At 46.2% G+C, this 16,585-nt stretch overlaps 2 protein-coding genes across 7 annotated transcripts in view; one reads left to right on the forward strand and one right to left on the reverse strand.

The window, feature by feature from the left end:
- The window catches only part of PLEKHH1 (pleckstrin homology, MyTH4 and FERM domain containing H1), a 49,366-nt gene extending 41,564 nt beyond the window's left edge, over positions 1-7,802 (forward strand). For all 3 annotated transcript variants that reach the window (XM_059182401.1, XM_059182402.1, XM_059182403.1), the window contains exons 24-29: positions 754-895; positions 1,980-2,122; positions 2,254-2,383; positions 4,130-4,216; positions 4,518-4,664; positions 5,629-7,802. In XM_059182401.1, the coding sequence (XP_059038384.1) occupies positions 754-895; positions 1,980-2,122; positions 2,254-2,383; positions 4,130-4,216; positions 4,518-4,664; positions 5,629-5,790 (811 nt within the window). In that variant the 3' untranslated portion in view covers positions 5,791-7,802. The remainder of the gene's footprint in view (positions 1-753; positions 896-1,979; positions 2,123-2,253; positions 2,384-4,129; positions 4,217-4,517; positions 4,665-5,628) is intronic.
- Positions 7,803-7,810: 8 nt separating this feature from the next.
- On the reverse strand, positions 7,811-16,283 carry PIGH (phosphatidylinositol glycan anchor biosynthesis class H). Of its 4 annotated transcripts, none has more exons than XM_059182412.1 (4): positions 16,044-16,283; positions 11,477-11,686; positions 10,733-10,780; positions 7,811-8,449 (listed from the first exon to the last, which is right to left on the reverse strand). In XM_059182412.1, the coding sequence occupies exons 1-4, from the start codon at positions 16,221-16,223 to the stop codon at positions 8,357-8,359; spliced, it is 531 nt and encodes a 176-aa protein (XP_059038395.1). In that variant the 5' UTR covers positions 16,224-16,283; the 3' UTR covers positions 7,811-8,356. The 4 variants fall into 4 exon arrangements, with proteins under 4 accessions (XP_059038395.1, XP_059038394.1, XP_059038393.1 ...); XM_059182411.1 differs by having other exon boundaries at positions 10,733-10,813; XM_059182410.1 differs by having other exon boundaries at positions 10,733-10,816; positions 16,044-16,280.
- Between the last annotated feature and the right edge of the window lie 302 nt (positions 16,284-16,585).

The following is a 16,585-nucleotide window of genomic DNA, read 5'->3' on the forward strand; positions in this document are numbered from 1 at the left end:
GGGGGTGGGGGAGGGGGGCACTCATCACTGCCACCGGCTGGCCTGTGCTGGACAGACAGCACACCCACAGATAGCACTGTGTTGTGGACACTAGTTGGTGGCCCAGGCTGGCTCTGGTGATCCTCAGTGAGACCCTGGGCAGTTCAGGCTCTCAGTCCCTGTCCTGCATGTATTTGCGCACACGTGTGCACACACACACCCACACTACACCACACCACCCCCCCCCACCCCCGGCAAGAAAATAGACCAACCTTGTGGGATGGCTGCAAGGGTTCCATTAGAAGAGTGAAATTTCTCATGAGCACTAGATATTTAAGGCTCAAGAATAAATAGCTCCTGTAACAATTCCAGCAAATATAGGAGATACCATGATTTTTAGTCCATTTGGTTAAGAAAATCCTATCCCAGATCTGTCTGCAGGCACATGATTTCCATTATTCTCTTGGAATCTTCAACTCCTCCAGTTCCCCGAGAAGCTGTGATTCTGGGGAGCAGATTCCGCTGAGCAAATCCAGTAGGGGAGGGTGTAGTTAGGTATGGCCCGGGCCACTGTTGGCATGAGATCTCATGGCCCCGTTATCTGCCCTGTGTTGTGCTTAAATCTTTCTGGAGGCAATAGAAAAAGAGTCTCACAGATGGTATAAAACAAAGTAGCTTCTTTCTTTGGAAATCAAGATAAACAGATGCCAAGATGACCTCATCCATTCGGGATCCCAGCTGAGTCTTGGCTGTTTCTCGCTGTCTTCCCTGTAGGCTGTACTTTCGGAGTCAAGTCAAAGGGGAGACAGAGCGGGAGCGGCTGCTGCTCGCCTCCCAGACCAGTGGGGAGATCGTGGCAGGGAGGTTTCCTGTCAACAAAGAGTTGGCGCTTGAGATGGCCGCCCTAATGGCCCAGGTAAGGTTCTGTGCAAGAATTGGGAGGACCAGGGAACCATCTTTGGACTCACAGGGGGCACATAGCACACAGCCAGAAACTGCAGACCCTGCTGTCTCTGGCAATGGAGGGAACCTGACTCCTTACCATCAGAGCCCTTTACTGCAGATACACATTACACACAGAATTCTGGACATGGAACCCAGAGCAGAGCCCTGCCTTTGAGAGCTGGCCACCTTCCCGCCATGAGATCTTGGCCAAGTCACTGCAGTGGTCTGTGCTTTAGTTTCCTTCTCTGTACAGTGGAAACAAAAATGCCTCCCTGCCTGTCCCCCACAGGGTTGTACTAAGTATGCTACTGAAATGATGTATGTCACATAATAGATGTGCTGAGATTTGTACTTAAAACTGTAAAACATTGTAAATAGAATCAGGAAGGGGAAGGTGCATTCAGACTTTGACTCTTTTCTCTGTTACCTTTAAGAGGCTGTCTTGCCAAAGGTATCTGGGATGCCTTCTTGGTTTGCATGAGAAAGCATCTGACTCTGCATGCTGGAGAGGAAGGGGAAATAATAAACATTTACTGAATGCTCTGTAGAGGATCCATTGCTGAGTATGTCATGTGTATTATCTCAGTTCTTATCCCCGTGTAACAGATGAGGAAATTTAAGTACTTGCTCAGGTTTACAAGGCCAGCAGATGGCAGAACGGGGACCTGAGCCGGGTCTGTGATTCCGAAGGCCACGTTTGGAACATGTTAGGATCTGTAGCATCTTCAGTCCTGGATCTCAGATGTTTGGATTAGAAGCCAGAAGATCCATAGTTCTCCCTTGTCTGCCACTAATGAACCGAGTCTTTGGATAAGGCACTTAACCTCCATTGCAGAAGGAAAGTGAATATAAATAATCATTGAGGGCCATAAGGTGGTTTCTCTAGGGTCCGTGAACTGTGAGATGAAGGGTCTGTCATGAGAAGTGTTTTCGCATCTGTCCATACCCCATCAATGAAGTAACGAAGTGATGGTTGATTTCACCTCCCCAGCAGCCCCGGCCCCACCCCATCCACTTCCAGATTCTTGACTGCCCTCTGTGTGCTTCCAACACAGGTAGAATATGGGGACTTAGAGAGGCCCAGCCCACCAGGCCCCGGGAGCCCTCCCCCTGCCAAGGTTCAGCATCATCTCCAGCAGGTCCTAGACAGGTTCTACCCGAGGCGCTACAGACACGGGGCACCCCCTGAACAGCTGAGGTAGGCTGGCCAGATCTTGGAGGGAGTTGCTGTGGGGAGGCAGGGGCTGTAGGGTGGGGAAAGGCTTCAGAGCTGCAGTGAAAACCTGTTGGCCCTTCACTGGCCCATTTCTCTCCATCCATCCAAACCAGGCACCTGGCAGATCTGCTGACCACAAAGTGGGCAGCCCTACAGGGCTGCTCCCCTCCTGAGTGCATCCGCATCTACCTGACGGTGGCCCGGAAATGGCCTTTCTTTGGTGCTAAGCTCTTTGCTGCTCAGGTAAGTGCCAGTGGTTTTCAGGGGAAGGAGTGATTACCACACCCTCAGCAATGTGCCCTACATTTCTCCTCCCGCTACTGTCCATATCTGATCCCCTTTTGAGCCAGTCCAGTCTGGAGGGCCGGCCTGCACAATAGCAACCAGCAGAGGGCGCTATTTCTCCACCCATTTCTGGCCTCCGTTTTCCATGGTCCAGAGCAGAATTGTGGTCACTGCTTTTGGGCCTGGATGATTTCTGGGTGACCTTCGTCTTTCCTTCTTCTTTTTTTTTAAAAATCTGATTTATTTCTGAGAGATAGAGAGCAAGCATGCACAAGCAGGAGGAGTTGCAGGTAGAGGGAGAAGCAGGCTTCCCCTCTGAGCAAAGAGCCTGATACGACACTCGATCCCAGAACCCTGGGATCATGACCTGAACTGGAGACAGACACTTAACCAACTGAGCCACCCAGGTGTCCCTTCATCCTTCCTTGTTGACTTCTCTCTCAGTGCTATCCCTGAAGAAGAAATAGAGGACCAACTAATTGATACACACATTGTCATGTCAAACTTGACATGACAGCCATCTCAAGAATACCTCCATTTTTAAGAGAGTATAAAAGAACAATATATAGTCTAATCAAATACGTCTCTGCAGACTTAGGAGGGCCAGGGGGGACTCCTTAACCACTCAGGCAAGAGTTAATTTCACCTGCACAAAGCCCAGGGGGCCAGTAGTAATCTCAGCTGGAACTTTTCTTGGCCAGCTGTCTGGTGTGCATGAACCATATTCGTAATCAGAGTACCATGTCCTCAAAGCTGGGTCACGATCCTATTCACTGATGGTACAGATTCGACAGTGGATCACTCATTCATTCAAGAAAGAATTGTTGAGCTATTAGGTCTCAGGCACTGTTCAAGAAGGCAAGAGATGAGCGAATCAAATACCATCCTGGCCTTTGTGGAGCTTCCCATCTAGTAGGGGAGATACTTGTTAATCAGATAATCATATATATTCTCTCTCTAAATACAAATTCTCTCTCTCTAAATACACATTTTACAAGCTTGTCATAAAATGACAAGCTGTCATTTTACAAACTATCAAAGAAGTATCAGGGTTATAAAGGCATAGAACAGGGGAGCCTGGGGCCCTCTCAGTCCGGGAGGTTGGGAAAAGCTTCTGAAAATGAGGACATGTCCTTCCCTCTCCCCAGCCTTTTGGGTAGGAGAGCTAGAAAATCTGGATTGCCCTATTGTAGCTGGGCAGTGAAAATGAGTCATTCCAGGAATTGTCCACCAATAACCACTTTTCTCACTAGTAAAGCCAAAAGCCCATAAGATTGCATTCTTGCTTTCCTGTTTGTTTCACGGTCCCTAGGAAATTGGCTGAACCAAGATGTACTTCAGCTGGGAGAGACTGTGGGTGGAATGCCGTCAGTCTGTGAGCACTAGGAGAACACAGCCTGCTCTCTGTGCCCGTGACTGAGCAGCCAGGGCTGGCCTTGTTCAGCAGCACAGAGTCTCTCAACCTGTGTGCTGTGGGTACCCCTCTCCTCTCGAGATGGTAATTGGGTGGCCAGAGCCCCAAGACCAGATGTCTTCTGTTTACTTCAGCATGCTGTACAAATACCATCCTTCATGTTTTCCAAGACAAAAGATTGGACATCACTGCCTAGCAGATTCCTGGATGTGCCTTCTTCCTCCAAAATCTCTTACGGTTTAGCATTCCTAGCTGTGGATACGTCTGATGGGATTTTCCTGTTTCCCCAGCCTGCACAGATGTTTTCCAAGGACAGCTCTCTGGTGTGGATTGCTGTGAATGAAGACGGTGTCAGCATCCTGGACTACAGCACTATGGTAGGAAAGAATGAGGGCTGGCTATCTGACCCTTCCTTCTAACAGCACCTTTTCTTCTCTGTGGACTCAAAGAGCTGAGCTAAGGGACCATGGTTTCCCAACCCACCCTACCCAAGCCTTGCTTTCCTCTAGGCTAGACACAGCTTGTAGACATTCAAGATGTAGATCTCCAAGTTAGGACCACTTCCAAGTTCTCCCTTTCTGGTTAAGACAACTTGTGCTTGGAATAGACAGGGGGTGCTGGTTCATCTCCGGAGGCAGGTGGGAAGTTTCCCCAGAACTGACTGGCTTCTTCTCACAGCAAGTGCACGTCACTTACCCCTACTCTTCAGTAATGACCTTCGGTGGCTGCCGAGATGACTTCATGCTTGTGATTAGATCCATTCCAGACCAGAGCTCTGGAAAAGGCCACATTGAGAAGTTGCTCTTCCGGATGGCCGCTCCCAAGGTGGGTCTGACAGCTGTTAAAACATGATACTCGGATCTCTCTAGAATGAGGAGGTGGGCTTGAAATTAAGGAAGCTGGGTTAAGACGGCCTCTACAAGGGCCCTGCCCCAGGTAAAAGTCTGGTCTTGGCTGTAATCAGTCCTCCGAAGGGTTCAGGTAGGGCTGCAGCTCCGAGTCCCTGCCGAGCCGGTGGGTGAGGGGCTGGCTGAGAGGGCACGCGCTCTGGTCCAGCAGCTCCCCTGCCCTCCACATGGTACTTTCAGCCCCCGCAGCCCAGCACCGCACAGGCTGGAGGCGGGTGCCTACTCGCTGCTCTTGCAGCAGACCGGGGGCCAGGGCAGCCAGCTGCCTCCCCTGTGTGCTCTTCTCCTGGCTTCTGCCAACACTAGTCCCCAGGTGGGACAGTCTGCACGTGCTCCCCCTTCCTTACGGTCTTAAAAGTCCATCCCAGAGACCGCTTCTGCTTTAAGGGCTTTGTATCCTGCTTGGTGTGGGAGATACAGACTAGCAAAAATAACAAAGACTCCCAAAACCCAAGTTCTGATTTATAGTTTCTGACTCCCTTCTGAGGGTAAGTGAAAACCCTGTTGTTTTAATCCTAAAATTGGAGTTTCCCCAACCTCCTCCTTTTAATGCTGCCCCTGCCGAAGGAGAGGATACACAGACACTTCCTCCAGGGAGGCCCACTTCCCTGGCTTGGAGGTGAGCAGAGAGCAGAGTATCGCCTCTCCTGTTCTCAGGAGGGTACTCTGCATCAGTGGCCCTTCAGACCAACAGGCACCCACTTCACTGGGCCTCTGAACCTCCCAGAAATGATCCCCTTTCAACATTTTCTCCCAGGTATTTTTAAGAGATAAGAAACTAAAGCCCAGGAAGGTTATGCACCCAGTATAGCAGCTAGTATGTGAGAAAGCCGGCATTCAAGCCAAAGCAACTTGAATTCCTTTGTTTCTGTTGTCTCAAGATTGCAGAGGCTACGTTCATCATGGCCAGCTACATGAACCACTGCTCTGCGACTGTGAACCCCCGCAACAACCCGCCCGCTGCCCACCGGCTATGGGAACTGGATGGACAGCAGTTCTTTGCTTCTGTTCCGTGTGCTGCCAGAGGGCCAACGTTGCTGTGAATGCTTCTCCTACCCCTTTCCCCCCAAACTACCTGGTACCTCTGGGATTAGAGATTGTATCCTAGGGTATGATACTACTGTGATGGGCCGGACAGCCCTCCCCCAACCCCACTCTGTTTGTTCTATGAAATGTCTAGTTCAGTGTCCCTGAAGCCTTTACTCTCTAGGTGCCTTATGTTTCAGGGCCCAACTTTTAAAAATCCAGACCCAGTATAAAAACCACTTTTTTTCACCAGAATACTGAGCTCTGGATCCTGCCCGATTCTAGACACAGACTGGGATGGTCTACTGTTACTGGTTACTGAGGGCATCAGTGCTGTAAATTAAGGCTTTCTGCATGGATACTCTTGGGAAGGCCAGTATCTTTTATACTGTACATGGTCCTTATGTGGGGATTTATACTTGAAGTTTTCCCAACATCCCCAAACAAGATAGGACTAAAATTTCCAATTCACCTGAACTGTGACAAAAGCCTAGAACTCATTAAAACTGGACTGCTGGTCCCAGATGGGAAAGGTATTGGCAGGGCTGAAGAAAAAGGAAGAGACTCACCTTTTCCCTTCCCCACTGTAAGAGAGCAGGCATTTGCAGTGCCCTCTGGGGCAGCAGCTCCTGTCTTTGCAGGACAAGGAAAGGCACTATTCCTGCTGAGATTGAAGCTATTCTCCCTCACACTGGACTGTCAGCCCAACTGGGTACAAGCAAGGGCAGGGGGTAAGTCCAACGCGGCCTCTCCCTGTCTCATTTTAACCACTAGCTAGGGCTCAGTGAAGGCTGTGCTTCCTACTGTAGGATGGGGTGGTCATCACTTGTTTCCTTGTTCTTTGAAAGACCAAACAAATGCACCGTTTTTTGCTGCTTTCTGAGGCTACCAAAGATGAGACAGAAACAGAATCCAGGCTTGTGGGCCTGGATTTACTCAAGACTTCTGGCGAACTTCCGCTAGGAATTAATTCGAGGGCAGAAGGCACATAGGCTAAGAACATCCTGATGATACAAATACCCCCTAACCCCAATGGAGACCTTATGTTGAGTGCAGAGATGATCCTTGTCTCCACCCTCCCCTGAGAGAAAAAAAGACGAAAGAGTTCATTCATGCTCTGATTTTCCAGCATTGGAGAAACTTGAGTTTTATTTCATAGCTCTGAGGCAGTCTGAGCATTTGTCAATAAAGTGCTGAAAACTGTATGGGTTTAGCAGTAGCATCTAAGAACCAAGCCTTTGACTTCAGCGAAGTGTGTGTCTGTGTGTTGCACACTGTAAGAACTTCAAGGCTGGAACTGGTTATCTGAACACCTCAGCTGCTGTAGGCTTCCCCTCTCTCACCCTTTAAGCGGAAAAGCATAAAAAAAAATAAAGCAGCACATGATAGTGTCTGCCTCTTTTAAGTGAACTTGACTTTGCAAGACTGGAAATTTTATAGCCATCTCTCATTTCTATTGCTGCCTTTCCCCCAGGATTTAGGAATTAGAGAGACATTTCTACCTCAAACAAGTCACACGTCATATGTACCACAGGCTCCAAACAACCCCTCCTGTACTGGTGTAAAATTACGGCTCTGGTTTATAATACCCTGAGGGTCTCCAGGCCCATGAGGATAATTTTATCCACCTGAGAGTTTAAAGAGAAAAAAAAAAAAAAAAAGGAATCAGGATTCTAAGGAAAAAGCAAGCAAGGATGGAGCTGTGTTCACACTGAACTTGGGGGTCAAGCGATTTCCCCCACCCTATCTCCTTCCCAGCACTTCAGAAATCCACCCACAGTTTATTAATTCTACACAGAGGAAACTGCCTTAGAATCAAAGGCTTCTACAGTTGGTGTGTTTATCCTTTTTTAAGGTGTAGAAACCAAAGTCGAACTTCTGTCTAGCCTTTGGTGTCACCCCTCTCAGCAAAAGACGTTTTCTAAACCCTAGACAATGCTGACTAACAGCAGAGTATTAATGTGCTTGACATCCATGACTGCAATGCTGTGTTCATGTTGTCAATAAAAAGCAGCTGTGAACCAGACAATTACTGTGTATGTTTTGGAAGGGGATCGATTTATTAAGACAGTCATCATAAATTAACCCTGTACAGAACACGGGAGCTAGGTGCACAGAGACTGGTCTTTCGTAGGACATTTCTTCCTAGTCACCAGTACCCGAAGGGCTTGACTTTAACACAGAAGTACTGTGTAGTAGGAAATTAGTTTCTTAAGAGATCTGCTGTCAGTGTCCCATGTCTGCGCCACAAACTACAAAATGTAAACCTGCATGTGCTTAGGAATTTCAAAGTGCTCTTTGTCAATGTTACTTTTGACATACCACCGCTTAAGATCTCCCCTTAAACAATAAAGTAGGCAGAACCTTACAAGGGGATCACTAAAACAGACAAATACTTTGCTCCACATCACACAGTGAGCAGTTTCCAGTCACCTGCTCTGTGGCTCTGAGATCCACTGCATCCATCCTGGTTCTTAGAGCTGTGTCCACCAGATGGTTTAGAATACAGAAAATAAACCAGCCACTATGGCTTAGGAGTCCTCTCCCATGGAAAACAATACTGGCCTTCTGAAATGCTGGGACTCATGGACTTGCTGATGCCGCTTTCTGGTGTGCCAGGATCTCCTGGCAACTCCTGTACACTTCAATCAAGCAGTCCAGGCGGGGCTTGGTACTCTGAATTCCAAAGGGAAGAAATGCACAGTCAAGATGAACAAAAGAGCTTAGCAGTGCAACCACAAGCTCTCCTCAAAGCAGGGGTCTAAACCACTCAGGTGTGAGCTCGGAGAGGCAGGAGTTTGGGCCACACAGCATCTAACTGGCTAAGGAAGCAAGAGGCTAACAAAAGACAGACCCTCTCGGAAATGTCACAAGCTGTGAGAGTCTTCAAGGACAAGAAGGGCAATTTAATGGGGGCGCCTGGGTGGCTCAGTGGGTTAAGCCGCTGCCTTCGGTTCAGGTCATGATCTCAGGGTCCTGGGATCAAGCCCCACATCGGGCTTTCTGCTCAGCAGGTAGCCTGCTTCCCTTCCTCTCTCTCTGCCCGCCTCTCTGCCTACTTGTGATCTCTCACTGTCAAATAAATAAATAAAATATTTAAAAAAAAAAAAAAGAAGGGCAATTTAATATATAAATATTAAAAAGTATTTTGTACAATGAAATGTGATACAACCCAAAGTAAAAGTCACAGAATGGGAAAAATGTATGTGGAAAGCATATTTAATAAAAGTTCATTATCACAAGAGGAAAAAGAGGTAATTCAAGGAAAGATGAAAAATCTCTTTGTCATTTAAGAAGTGATTTAGAAACTTCAAATTCCCTTACCTACATACTAAAGGAAACAAATAATTAAACCCGCTGTTAGCCAAGACTATAGAAAAACAAGTACAGATTCCCAAAAGTATGGTAAAGTTGTCCAATCTATGGAGCCAAATCTCAAACTGTAAAAATCTATGAAACTGTTCATAAGCTTTTTTTTTTTTTTTTAATTTTTTTTATTTTATTTACTTATTTGACAGAGGGAGAGATCACAAGCAGGCAGAGAGGCAGAGAGAGGGGAGGGGGGGAAGCAGGCTCCCTGCTGAGCAGAGAGCCCCATGCGGGGCTCGATCCCAGGACTCTGAGATCATAACCTGAGCCGAAGGCAGAGGCTTAACCCACTGAGCCACCCAGGAGCCCCCTGTTCATAAGCTTTAATAAAATAATTTTGAGGGCGCCTGGGTGGCTCAGTTGGCTGAGTGACTGCCTTCGGCTTGGGTCATGATCCCGGACTTCCAGGATCGAGTCCCAGCTCCTTGGGGAGTCTGCTTCTCCCTCTGACCTTCTCTCTCATGCTCTCTCACTCATTCTCTCTCAAATAAATAAAATCTTTAAAAAATAATAATAATAATAATAATAATTTTGAACTGTAATGCAAAAGAATTTTAGCTTAGTGGTCTTAAATCCAAAGGGAGAAAAGGAAGGGCAATAAGGCAAAATTAATTATATATATAAATAGTCTACATACCTATAATCCTGTTTGTGTATTTCATGTAAAAGCAAGGCAAAAAATAACCTGGAGATGATTTCAAAAGCTAGCAGTAGAGTGGCTAAATAAACTGATACTCAACATGATAATATAACTGTTTAAAATAATAATTATAATGGATTCTGTTGATGCATGAAAATATGTACATTAGAGGGGCGCCTGGGTGGCTCAGGGGTTAAGCCGCTGCCTTCGGCTCAGGTCATGATCTCAGGGTCCTGGGATCGAGCCTCGCATCGGGCTCTCTGCTCAGCAGGGAGCCTGCTTCCTCCTCTCTCTCTCTGCCTGCCTCTATGCCTACTTGTGATCTCTCTGTCAAGTAAATAAATAAAATTAAAAAAATATATATATATGTACATTAGATTTAAAAAGCAAGACATAAATTAGATGTAACAGTATGTGCAGATCAATGGACATCAATGTAAAATCATATATTGGCAGACTAACAAAATAGATGAATGGTGATTTACAGACAGAAACTGCTGCTTTTTTTCTTTAAAATTTGGATAAATTTGTAATATTTCTGAAAGCCTGTATTTGCTTCAGAAAGAAACTTTTGAAATAACTAAAATCCTAACTTTAATTAAAAATAGCTGTTGGGGGCACCTGGGTGGCTCAGTGGGTTAAAACCTCTGCCTTCAGCTCAGGTCATGATCCCAGCGTCCTGGGATCGAGTCCCGCATTGGGCTCTCTGCTGAGCAGGGAGCCTGCTTTCCCTTCTCTCTCTCTCTGCCTGCCTCTCTGCCTACTTGTGATCTCTGTCTGTCAAATAAATAAATAAAATCTTAAAAAAAAATAGCTGTCAGATGTCCTCAAATACTCTTGGCAACTAGAGTTTACACTCCTACTGAGTATAAGTAGCAGTGGATATGCAGAGAACGGGGAAAGGTAATGAATTTTTCTGAAGAAACTTTAGACAACTGTTCTGTGCTCACCTGGAAGACAGGTACTACTTGGGATATCCCATGTGGTTCCACTGGATCCTTCAATAAAATGCAGAGGTAGTAAATCACCTTCTGCTGTAAGACAATACACCAAACAGAGATCTAAGTGAAACTCACTTTGTTTTCTTTTTCTTCAAGGGAAGGCTGTAAGCTTTTTATAAGCAGTTATCTCTATTAGATTGCTTTTGAAGTGAAGAAAAAAATATATTCTCATTCTCTAACGTCAGCAGCAACAAAAGTAAGGTGATTCTGATGGGCGCCTGGGTGGCTCAGTGGGTTGAAGCCTCTGCCTTCGGCTCGGGTCATGATCCCAGAGTCTTGGGATCGAGTCCCGTATCGGGCTCTCTGCTCAGCAGGGAACCTGCTTCTCTGTCTCTCTCTGCCTGCCTCTCTGCCTACTTGTGATCTCTGTCTGTCAAATAAATAAATAAAATCTTAAAAAAAAAAAAAAAAAAGTGATTTTGAAGCTGGACTAAAAAATTTGAAATGCTGACTTCCTTTCTACGAAAACCTGCTATAGCTCTGTAACAATAAAGGAATGGACCTTTCCAATGTAAGTTTCACTTTCATCGTTCATGGACATGCCAGCCAAAAAGGAAACACTACAATCCCGGAACTGAGTCTTCAAGTTTAATTCTTTGACATCAAGGTATTAAGACTCATTTTAGACTCTGGCAATGGCCTTGGGCTACCTCCTCCAGAGAAATCTGTAATACTTACAACTTAACTACTTACCATGTAAATAGCCTCATTGATGACCACATCTTTCACCTTGCCCATCTCTATGAAGGTAGTGCTTTCTTTGCCAGAGGCATAGGATGAAGTCATCTGGATGCCAAGGGAGTCAATGATTAACAGAGTCTCCTGGTCAATCTTGACAAAATGGAGGTAACCAAGCAGCCCTAGGAGGGTGATGAAGATGGCAGCGGAGAGGATCATGCTGTTCTGAAGAAAGAGCCAGATACAGGCGGTAAGATTACCAAATGGTCCTCCACACAGATCTCTGCTGTTTAACTGGTCCACTCCATGCAATATGGAAAAAAGCCTGTGTTCTATGGTGAGTTGAAAAGATGGGAGGAACATGCATGGAGGAAGAGAAAATCACTTTTATTTTAGCTCTGCAGTGCTATGAAAGCGTTGATGAAGTACATCCAGACAACAAATGGATAGGTGTAGGAGGAGAACTTCGATCACCAAAATAGTACCCACCATCACACCACTCTCAGAGGTTCTTCTTTCAAAACTGAAAATTAAGGACTCAGACCTTTTCCTCTCATGCTTCATCAGTAGAATATACCGTGCAAGATCAGACAATACAATAATAAAATGCTTTAGCACAGTGTAGCAGACAGGACTCAACAGCCACTCCTCCTTCCTAACAGAACTTGAAATCATGATTGGTTTCCACTACTGCCAATGACTGGTTTAGAAATGGACAAATGACACAACTCTGGCCTATACAAGGGGAGGTCTGCTGAAGGGGCCTCTGGAAAATGAAGCCCATCCTAAAAAGAGATCTAAGGAAGAAAAGGTCACGTCCTCTTGAGGTTTGATGCCTGAAACTACTATGAAACTACTACTACTCTGCCAGGCCATGTAGAAAGATTGAAGATGAGAACAGCAGTGGAAGAGCAGTAACATGAAAATAATTAAAAGGCCTTTAAGAGCCTCTTATGCCCTCAAGAGCCCTCTTTCCTCCTGATTCCTTTGTTTAATAATAAAGATCACATCATTTGGAGCTCTTCTAGTTCTTTTGGGTAGTGACTAACTGATGTGGTAAGCCTGACTGAGTAGATGAAATGACTAACTTATGTGTTAAAGGCTCAAAAAAGGGTATTTATTCCTTTGATTCTAAGACACATTTACAATCCTTCAACATTTCTGAAGTTGAATGTGTTTTTCTATTGATGCACATTTTTTGGTGCCATTTTCTTTTTCCAAAAAAGCTATTATTTAGAAGGATGGCACAGAGAACAAAATCACTGATGACCTAGAAACAAAACAGATTCAGTACTTTATGAATATCATTCCTTGATGGCAGAAATATCTATACTTTATTACTGGTAAGATGCTCCCTCTGACCTAACCCTAATCACACTCTTCTAAACCCTCATCCTTGGGTGTCCATCCTTGTTAGGCCTGCATTGCTCAGCAAGCTGTACCGAGAATCTTGCTAAGTCGGTTTAGAGAGAAATCTTTGGCCTCTGATCACTCTGGCCTGCCTTTAGCAAGAATCATGTCAAGTCAAGTTAGCCAGAATCCCCCTTTATCCCTGAGGTTTCTTTTCAGTCATTTTCCATCCACCCTCCCGACTGTGCTCCTTGGCTATCAATTCCCACTTGTCCTTTCTGTATTCAGAATTGAGCCCAATTCTGCACGCTTTTCTCCTATTGCAATAGTTTCTGAATAAAATCTGGTTTTGCTGCTTTAACTACTGACTGCCTTTGGTTTTCCTTGAAAATACTTTTCTACTTCATTCCATCTAACACATAGTAAGTGTTTGATCAAGAATCTGTTTGGGCCTGATCTATTTTTGTCTGGTCCACTCTGAGCTTGGAATGGTTTCACCAATTTTTAAATGGTTAAAAAAGAAAGGAAAAGAAACAGAAGACTGAGACAGAGACCTGTAAAGACTCAAATATTTACTATTTGGCCTTTTAAAGATAAAGTTTGCTGACCTCTGTGCTAGGTAATTCCTTGTTGATTAATGAATGGAGAATGGAAAAATCTATGTGCTAGGTCTCTGATGATCCAGAAATATCTACTTTGAGTTAATTAAATGCCTAGTATCTAGTACAGTGTCTGGTTCATACTCTGAACTCAATAAGCATTATGGAAGAATAGAGAGAAATAAAATTCAGTCCTGGCCCTTACAGATGTGTAAGAGACAAAATTAATACACATAAGATATTTTTGGAGAATACTACGAAACTGGGTATAACTACCTAAGAAAGGATTAAAAGAGAGAGAGAGCAAGAAAGACATCAAAGCACACAGGATATCCCATGAAGACTTCCAAGCAAGAAGGATTTTCACTAGTACAGAAGAGGTAGTGGTTATTGAGATATACTTAATTAAGAGAAGGAAGAGGGAAAAGCATTCCAGATTGGAATAAATAAGGTAATAACCTGCAATTTTTTAAAAGATTTTATGTATTTATTTCTCAGAGTGAGCACAGGCAGACAGAGTAGCAAGCAGAGGCAAAGGGAAAAGCAGGCTCCCCGCTAAGCAAGGAGCCCGATGTGGGACTCGATCCCAGGACGCTGGGATCATGACCTGAGCCAAAGGCAGCCACTCAAAGAACTGAGCCACCCAGGCGTCCCATAACCTGCAATTTTAATAGAACTGTGAATTTAAAAACCAGTTTGAGGGGCACCTGGGTGGCTAAGTGGGTTAAAGCCCAGGGTTCTGGGATCGAGCCCCACATTGGGCTCTCTGCTCAGCAGGAAGCCTGCTTCCTCCTCTCTCTGCCTGCCTTTCTGCCTACTTGTGATCTCTATCTGTCAAACAAATAAATAAAATCTTTAAAAAAAACCAAAAAACCCAAGGGCACCTGGGTGGCTCAGTGGGTTAAGCCACTGCCTTCAGCTCGGGTCATGATCTCAGGGTCCTGGGATCGAGTCCCACATCGGGCTCTCTGCTCAGCTGGGGCCTGCTTCCCTTCCTCTCTCTCTGCCTGCCTCTCTGCCTACTTGTGATCTGTCGAATAAATAAAATTCTTAAAAACAAAAACAAACCAGTTTGATTTGAAGGCCATGTATGCTATTTACTAGCTTTGTGACTTTGGGTTTTCTTCTAAGAAATGAGACATTCAGGAAAGCAGTTGGCAGTCAGGGTGCATTTAAGCAATTATACGTTCCCTCCTCCTCACATGACCACGTGACCAGAACACAGGCTAGTATTAAAATTCAACTACATTATAAATTAAATCCTTTTAAGGGGAGGGAGAAGGACTTTCTTGGCAGCTTAACTACTTCAACTGACTTTTGAACAAACTTTTAGATATAGTTTGGTACAAATTAGAGCAGTCTTAATTCTGCATATTATCTACACCAAATTACCATGCTCTGATCATAAAAAAGCCAATGAAAACAAGATCCAAATTATAAATAGCCATAGTTCTGGTCAGATCACTCCTAGGATAATATGTTCAATTCAGGGCACTACATACAAAACTAAACTCATCCTGAAAAGGGCATTTAGGATGACTCCTTTTATTTGAGGGCTGTCACAAAGCTACTGCACGTGACCCTCACAACACTGTTAAGCTGGCATGGCAGAGAGCAATTCCATTTTAGACATGTGAAAACAGATGCTCAGAAAATAGGAAGGAGGGGCACTGGGTGGCTCAGTGGGTTAAGCGTCTGCCTTCGGCTCAGGTTGTGATCTCAGGGTCCTGGGATCAGCCCCACATCGCATCGGGCTCTCTGCTTGGCGGGGAGCCTGCTTCCGCCCCTCTCTCTTTGCCTGCTGCTCTGCCTACTTGTGATCTGTCAAATAAATAAATCAAATCTTTTTTTTTTTTAAAGTAGGAATGAGTCTAGAAAGAACACAGAAACAACTCATCTCCAAAACTTCACAATTCTTTAGAAAGTACTTAAAAGTTGGGGAAGGGGCGGTGGGGAGTATTATCTTGAAAAACAGATTAGGAAGAACTATCAAGCTCATTGTGGAGACAAAGGCAGTTCTTTAAGACTACAGGGGCGCCTGGGTGGCTCAGTGGGTTAAAGCCTCTGCCTTGGCTCAGGTCATGATCTCAGGGTCCTCTGATGGTACCCCGCGTCGGGCTCTCTGCTCAGCGGGGAGCCTTCTTCCCTCTCTCTTTCTCTGCCTGTCTCTCTGCCTAATTGTGATCTCTGTCTGTCGAATAAATAAATAAAATCTTAAAAAAAAAAAAAAAAAGACTACATATGGTGCTGCTAGCAGTGACTCCTCTGAGGAATGGAAGTGATGGATAAGGACGATCCACTTAATAGTTCTCAGAACTCCTGGAACTGAATTCCCGTGGGCGTGTACCATGTGGAGCACATGCACGTTAAAGCCTTAGGTCGTGGTGCAAGGACTAACTAAAGGTACGCTGGGTGGAACCGCAGCGCCCCACCCACAAGACCCACAAGAGGGAGAGTACAGGTGTAAAAAACTTCACCAAAGGCGAAGAAAACAACTGTCCAGCGGCGGAACCAGCTAATTCCCGCCCTCCGACCCAATAACAGGAGGTCCGGGCTCGACCCGATGACCCCAAAGACCCTTCCCAACTCCAGCGCCCGACTCCGACCGCGGGAAGGGGCCGACCGGCCATTACCTCGCAGAGGGTGAAGAGTCCGTAGGCCGCTAGCCACACGGTGCAGGTGACAGCGGTGAGCGAGCGCAACGACAGCCGAGGGCAGCTGAGGCAGAACTCCCGGCAGGACGGGGAGTAGTAGCGGCGCTGCAGGGCCAAGCGACCGCCGCAAATATCCGAGAAGCTCTGCTCGTCCTCCATGGCCCGATCGCCCCCTTCCCACCCGACCGCGCCGCTCTAGTCCACCCGCCAGCGCCCTCTCGCCGGCTCTGGACCCACTTCCGGGGAGCGACGTCAGACCCGCCCCTCCCCGCCCCACGCTCCGCGCAGCCGCAGAACCGCAGCGAGGCGCGAGGCGCGGGTCCGCCGTCGTGTGTTTCGCGTTCCCCGGCTGGGCTGTGTTTCTGCGGCTGACTACCCCGGAGATTCGCGGGGAGCTGACCCAACCGGCCGATTAAAACCACTGTTAACGCGCTTTCGCTCGGCAAACCGTTTTCTATTTCTCAGCCAGAGTCCGCAGGTAGAGACTCACTCCAGGCTCCCGCTCACTCACGCATTCGTGC

This window comes from Mustela lutreola, chromosome 7 (genome assembly GCF_030435805.1).
Source record: "Mustela lutreola isolate mMusLut2 chromosome 7, mMusLut2.pri, whole genome shotgun sequence".
Lineage (NCBI taxonomy): Eukaryota > Metazoa > Chordata > Mammalia > Carnivora > Mustelidae > Mustela > Mustela lutreola.

Excerpts from the sequence above, each read along its gene's own strand:
- PIGH (XM_059182410.1), bottom strand. The coding sequence starts at position 16,223 with ATGGAGGACGAGCAGAGCTTCTCGGATATTTGCGGCGGTCGCTTGGCC. Across the intron at positions 11,687-16,043 it reads GACTCTTCACCCTCTGCGAG|AACAGCATGATCCTCTCCGC; the intron begins GTAATGGCCGGT and ends CTCTTTCTTCAG. Across the intron at positions 10,817-11,476 it reads TCAATGAGGCTATTTACATG|CAGAAGGTGATTTACTACCT; the intron begins GTAAGTAGTTAA and ends ATTGTCTTACAG.